Source organism: Brachyistius frenatus, unplaced genomic scaffold, assembly GCF_029030835.1.
Source record: "Brachyistius frenatus isolate BFR_SWC_R1_liver_20210118 unplaced genomic scaffold, ASM2903083v1 Contig_5, whole genome shotgun sequence".
Taxonomy (NCBI): Eukaryota; Metazoa; Chordata; class Actinopteri; family Embiotocidae; genus Brachyistius; species Brachyistius frenatus.
Window position 1 is genome coordinate 932,010 of NW_027210604.1, and position 7,552 is coordinate 939,561.

General features: G+C 33.5%; 1 protein-coding gene across 1 annotated transcript; it reads left to right on the forward strand.

Annotated features, from left to right (window-relative positions):
• The first annotated feature begins 567 nt into the window (after nucleotides 1-567).
• Nucleotides 568-3,405, forward strand: LOC138631443 (heart- and neural crest derivatives-expressed protein 1-like). The gene is made up of 2 exons (XM_069716395.1): nucleotides 568-1,584; nucleotides 2,656-3,405. The coding sequence occupies exons 1-2, from the start codon at nucleotides 1,105-1,107 to the stop codon at nucleotides 2,749-2,751; spliced, it is 576 nt and encodes a 191-aa protein (XP_069572496.1). The 5' UTR covers nucleotides 568-1,104; the 3' UTR covers nucleotides 2,752-3,405.
• The last annotated feature ends 4,147 nt before the right edge of the window (nucleotides 3,406-7,552 follow it).

Consider the following 7,552-nt stretch of genomic DNA (forward strand, 5'->3'; position numbering starts at 1 on the left):
GGCGTGTAACGACACACGTGAGTAGGATTTATAGTTCATTAAATAAAATGTTTATTATCTAATACAAATAAAATGCCTCCTTCCTTTATTCGATCTTTTTTAAAAAAAAATTCAACCACTCTGGCCAAATGTGAGAACGCTTATCTAATAGCATAGTTTTTAAAGGCCTAGACAGGTATAGTTATAGAGGCCCTTAAATTCTTATCAATTGCAACAATTTTAAATTGTCTGAGATTTCAAGTATTTTTTTTTTTTTTCTCAAAAGAATGTTCGCTTTGAAATTCAAAATTCTGGCATTTCTCAACTAAAATCTCTATTGCATCCATAAAGTCAAATTTCCCACATGATCAACCTCTACGTATAAAGTAAAAATGAGTAAATAGATGATTATTTCTACTAATGAATTATAGCAGCAATTCATTAAACAGGCATGTCTTAACAGATGGTGCGTAAATTCAGTGCGTAAAACCTCTCCAAAACTAAAAGAAGAAATTCAACCCGAGAATTCAAAAAAAACAAAACAAACACATTTCCTCTCTCATATGTTGACGTCTGCGTAAACCAGCAACCGACTTCAACAAGAAGATATGTGCTCCTTGTGCAGTGCCTTGAGATTATGGCAGCACGGTGCATGTTATTACCTCTCCAGACTCTCCTCCCATCCTGGGAGCTTTCCTCCATTGGCTGACTCCTTCCCTCGCTGACATCGATGCCATATAAACCTGGGGCCTCACACCTTCACCAGGGTCAAATTTCCTGGGCAAATCAGAGCAGACTCTTCGAGGAACGATTGCAAGAACGAAACACAAGCGGAGCTCAGCGCAGGTTCATTCTCTGGAATTATAACGTTGTTTTTTTTTTTTTTTTGGACGACTCGTTTCGCCGCGGCTGAAGTCGCTTTGAGAATGACGACGATGTAAAAGTCGGTGGCTGATTCGGTTTGAGTCGTTAAATAAACTCGGGGGATATACATATGAGTCCTGTTGGCTGTCGATCCCCGAGCAGAGACCGTTTTGGGGCAGCAGCAGTAGCAGCAGCAGCAGCAGAGGGAGACCGAGGGCGACGGAAAACGCGGCAACTACCATATCTGCTATCCCGCTCAGCATGAACCTCATCGGGGGCTACCAGCATCACCACCACCTGATGCACGAACCCTTCCCCTTCGTCCAGCGGTGTCACCAGGATGCGCCGTACTTCCAGAGCTGGGTGGTGAACCACGGCGAAGTGCCCCCGGATTTCCAGATCCAGGCGCCCTACCCGGCCGCCGAGCTGGGAGCGCCCGGGGCGACGCACGACGCCCGGCTGGAGGGGCTCCAGGCGGGCATGGGGAAGAGAAGAGCGTCGGGGCCGAAGAAGGAGCGCCGGAGGACGGAGAGCATCAACACAGCTTTCTCCGAGCTGAGGGAGTGCATCCCCAACGTCCCGGCGGACACGAAACTGTCTAAAATTAAAACGTTACGCCTTGCGACCAGTTACATCGCCTATCTGATGGACGTCCTGGCCAAAGACTCCGGAGAGACGGAGGGCTTTAAGGCCGAAATTAAGAAATTCGAAAACCGGGATTTGAAAAGGAAACGGGAGCTTGTAAGTTAATGTTTTTGGAGCCTTTTAGACTTTATTGATCAAAATGCCTTTTAAAAAAAAACAAAAAAACAAATGTATTCAGTAACTTTTGAATTTAAGTTAGAGAATAAGAGCAAGAAATGTTAAAGATGAGTTTAAAATATTTGCTGTTATTTATCAAATTGTAGCAACATCGAGTTTACAAACAAAACCAAATACTGCTACTAAAAATGTGTTTTTTTTCTTTATTTTATTTTTTAAAAACTTTTTTCCATATTATTATCTGAGTTATAATTCTCAAGGAACATTTTATGATTTATGATTTATTATTTTTGCCAATAGATCAATGACAAAAAGCAGCTTTTTGTATTTAATGGTGGATTACTTTTGGTGGCATATGAACAAATATAACACGTTTACAGTGTTCATAATATAGCTCACTGTTTACTATAGTGTCCTCTATCTTATTATAAAACATATTGTGTCTGTTAAAGGTAGATTTAGACTCACTTCTTTTTTTTTTTTTTTTTAGCTCACTGGGATCACTGTCATATTTTTTTTTGCTTATAATATCTCGAGAACACGCCAGACAACTATCCAACATCCGGTATATTCATAAACAATTAGCCTACTAATTAGTTACTGATATTTAGTAATATAATATTATTAACTACATAGAAAATGTTCACGTCATATTCTACAAAAAGTTAAAGTCGTCGGTTTATTAATAGCACTAAAATAATATATTTTAGTTAGATAACGAAGTCAGTGTCACGTGTATCAATAGTGATTAAACTTATAAGTTGTGATATGGTTTATTTTACGTTGCACATTTGGTAAATTAGTTTGGTAAATTCGAATGTTTTGGTCACCTAATTTCACTGTCATTTCCTGTGATGTCATAGCCCTGATTGCATCACTGAAATATCCAAATTTTCTGCAGATTACATAATGAGGAAAATCAGACTCTCGATATTAACCGTGTAGAGATATCACAGGAAATGGGGCAAGAAGCTAAGCTGAAGTGATCAAGCTTGAGGTCTGTCCCCCGCTGCTGATGATGATGATGATTTGGTCCCCTTCCTCCCACAGACCGACGGCCTGCCGGAGCCTTTAGGAGCCGAGAAGAAGGTGAAGGGCCGGACCGGGTGGCCGCAGCAGGTCTGGGCTCTCGAGCTCAACCAGTGACCTCCAGCCCACCCCACACAAAAAAAAAAAAAAAAAAAAAAAAAAAAAAAAAAAACCTCCTCAGAGACTCTGGATTCAAATCAGATTAACAAACAAACAAACAAACCACTGAGTGACTGAACTTGCGTGAACACACCGCTGTGCACGTGCAGCGATGCGCAAAAAGAGAGAATTAAAGGACAACATGAGAAACACGGTGGAAAACACCAGGATGGACACGTTGGTGATCTTCGTTTTGTTTTTATTTTTGTTTTTTTTCTCCTGTGTGGTTTTAACTCCGCGCACAATCCGAATGTTGGTGTTTGATATTTGTGGCATTTCTGCTTTGTGATGTTTCCACCCTGCAGTACTGTAGACCAGATGTTGCGATGGTGTAAAAAAAAAAACCCCAAAAAACATCTGTCTCCTCTTACAAATGTGTTTATCTGCCACATGATGGCAACGGAACAAAACAATAAATATATTATAACAATATGTAGTAAATCGAGCGTATGAATGCCATTCCAGCCATGCAAAATTTGAATTAAATAAACTTCTTATATTTATTTAAAATTTAGATTTTTTTTTCTTTTTTTTTTCTTTTTCCTGGAAGGATATTTTGCCAAAACAGACGCAGCTGTGGATTTTTCAGTGTTAATTGATTGTTCGATTTTTTTTTTTCCAATCAAAGCATTTATACGCTCAACCAGGCTTCTGGACTTCTTGACGTTTAAAACCATTTATGTAATGACACAGATGGGAAATAATTGTCTTAATTGTTATTTTTTTTTATGCTTAAATCGCCAACTATTTTATTTTATTACACAGACTGGAAAAAGTGTACAAAGCATAACGTGCCTGATGATCTGCAGCGTATAAAGAATTAAATGTGATTTAAATTTAAAATTTAAGCAGGCAGCTTATTCTTTCTCTCAAATGTAATGTAAAATGAAATAACAAAATACACAATGGCCAGGAGGAAAAAACACATTTTTGAGAGGAGACACGTTTTTATTATCACTTTTTCATCCCGCTGAATTTTACGCAGACCGAATATTTTTTATCATCAGACATTTTCAATGTCTTTGTCCCAGCTCACGTATCTTACAACAAACCTTTGAGGCTGTTTGTTGACGTTTCTTGTCGAAAATGATTGAATATCTACTGAATCTACCTCAGAATTTAAATGTCACTGTCTGGTGGAGGAAGAGGCGAAAAAGGGGGGGGTGAAGTGGGAGGGGGGGGGTGATCACGGCCTTTTTTTTGGGGGGGGGGGGGTCGTGTCCCCCCCCCCACCCCCAATACTGAGAAAATACCAATCTGTCCCCCCAGTATTGAGTAGTAAATATATTAAATATATTCTCCTTTTATGAACACCGTCAACGCCTCTGTCTCTTGTTATTTGCTGTTTATGTTCAATTTATTTCAATTGTGAAGGAAAACCCAATTGTGGGACTTCCCCCGTCCCCCAAGTGCACACTTGGTTGCGCCCTTGCTCCCTCCTGGCGAGGAAGCGAGCGCGGTACGTCGGGGTGTCGGTCAGGCAGCGGAGGCGAAGAGGGGGAGAAAGGTGACGTCATCCTGAACAGGTAACAGCTTGGTTAGAAGAGGCCGACATATCCAACACCTCAGCTGACTGCATGCTATAGTATGACAATTTTGGATTTTTTTATCACATTTTAAACGACATGCTATAGTATGACTTTTTTTTATCATATTTTAAACGACATGCTATAGTATGACATTTTTTTTAAACGACATGCTATAGTATGACTTTTTTATTTTTTATCACATTTTAAACGACATGCTATAGTATGACTTTTTTTTTTTTTATCACATTTTAAACGACATGCTATAGTATGACTTTTTTATTATTTTCATGCTATAGTATGACTTTTTTATCACATTTTAAACGACATGCTATAGTATGACTTTTTTTTATCACATTTTAAACGACATGCTATAGTATGACTTTTTTTTATCACATTTTAAACGACATGCTATAGTATGACATATTTTTTTTATATCACATTTTCTTTTTTATCATTTTAAACGACATGCTATAGTATGACTTTTTTTTTTTTATCACATTTTAAACGACATGCTATAGTATGACTTTTTTTATCACATTTTAAACGACATGCTATAGTATGACTTTTTTATCACATTTTAAACGACATGCTATAGTATGACTTTTTTTTTTTTATCACATTTTAAACGACATGCTATAGTATGACTTTTTTATCATCACATTTTAAACGACATGCTATAGTATGACTTTTTTTTATCACATTTTTTTATCACATTTTAAACGACATGCTATAGTATGACTTTTTTTATCACATTTTAAACGACATGCTATAGTATGACATGCTATAGTATTATTTTTTTTTTATCACATTTTAAACGACATGCTATAGTATGACTTTTTTTTATCACATTTTAAACGACATGCTATAGTATGACTTTTTTTTATCACATTTTAAACGACATGCTATAGTATGACTTTTTTATCACATTTTAAACGACATGCTATAGTATGACTTTTTTTTATCATATTTTAAACGACATGCTATAGTATGACTTTTTTTTTTTTATCACATTTTAAACGACATGCTATAGTATGACTTTTTTTTTTTTTATCACATTTTAAACGACATGCTATAGTATGACTTTTTTTTTTTTTTATCACATTTTAAACGACATGCTATAGTATGACTTTTTTTTATCACATTTTAAACGACATGCTATAGTATGACTTTTTTTTATCACATTTTAAACGACATGCTATAGTATGACTTTTTTTTATCACATTTTAAACGACATGCTATAGTATGACTTTTTTTTTTTATCACATTTTAAACGACATGCTATAGTATGACTTTTTTTATCATATTTTAAACGACATGCTATAGTATGACTTTTTTTTATCACATTTTAAACGACATGCTATAGTATGACTTTTTTATCACATTTTAAACGACATGCTATAGTATGACTTTTTTATCACATTTTAAACGACATGCTATAGTATGACTTTTTTATCACATTTTAAACGACATGCTATAGTATGACTTTTTTTATCACATTTTAAACGACATGCTATAGTATGACTTTTTTTTATCACATTTTAAACGACATGCTATAGTATGACTTTTTTTTATCACATTTTAAACGACATGCTATAGTATGACTTTTTTTATCACATTTTAAACGACATGCTATAGTATGACTTTTTTTTATCACATTTTAAACGACATGCTATAGTATGACTTTTTTATCATATTTTAAACGACATGCTATAGTATGACTTTTTTATCACATTTTAAACGACATGCTATAGTATGACTTTTTTATCATATTTTAAACGACATGCTATAGTATGACTTTTTTTTATCACATTTTAAACGACATGCTATAGTATGACTTTTTTATCATATTTTAAACGACATGCTATAGTATGACTTTTTTTATCATATTTTAAACGACATGCTATAGTATGACTTTTTTATCATATTTTAAACGACATGCTATAGTATGACTTTTTTTTATCATATTTTAAACGACATGCTATAGTATGACTTTTTTATCATATTTTAAACGACATGCTATAGTATGACTTTTTTATCATATTTTAAACGACATGCTATAGTATGACTTTTTTATCATATTTTAAACGACATGCTATAGTATGACTTTTTTATCATATTTTAAACGACATGCTATAGTATGACTTTTTTTTATCATATTTTAAACGACATGCTATAGTATGATATTTTTTTTTATCATATTTTAAACGACATGCTATAGTATGACTTTTTTTATCATATTTTAAACGACATGCTATAGTATGACTTTTTTTATCATATTTTAAACGACATGCTATAGTATGACTTTTTTATCATATTTTAAACGACATGCTATAGTATGACTTTTTTATCACATTTTAAACGACATGCTATAGTATGACTTTTTTATCACATTTTAAACGACATGCTATAGTATGACTTTTTTTTTATCACATTTTAAACGACATGCTATAGTATGACTTTTTTTTATCACATTTTAAACGACATGCTATAGTATGACTTTTTTTTATCACATTTTAAACGACATGCTATAGTATGACTTTTTTTTATCATATTTTAAACGACATGCTATAGTATGACTTTTTTTATCACATTTTAAACGACATGCTATAGTATGACTTTTTTTATCACATTTTAAACGACATGCTATAGTATGACTTTTTTATCACATTTTAAACGACATGCTATAGTATGACTTTTTTTTTTTTTTATCACATTTTAAACGACATGCTATAGTATGACTTTTTTTTATCATATTTTAAACGACATGCTATAGTATGACTTTTTTATCATATTTTAAACGACATGCTATAGTATGACTTTTTTATCATATTTTAAACGACATGCTATAGTATGACTTTTTTTTTTATCACATTTTAAACGACATGCTATAGCTATAGTATGACTTTTTTATCATATTTTAAACGACATGCTATAGTATGACTTTTTTTATTTTATCACATTTTAGTACGACATGCTATAGTATGACATGCTATAGTATGACTTTTTTTATCATATTTTAAACGACATGCTATAGTATGACTTTTTTTATCATATTTTAAACGACATGCTATAGTATGACTTTTTTTATCATATTTTAAACGACATGCTATAGTATGACTTTTTTTATCATATTTTAAACGACATGCTATAGTATGACTTTTTTTTATCACATTTTAAACGACATGCTATAGTATGACTTTTTTTATCACATTTTAAACGACATGCTATAG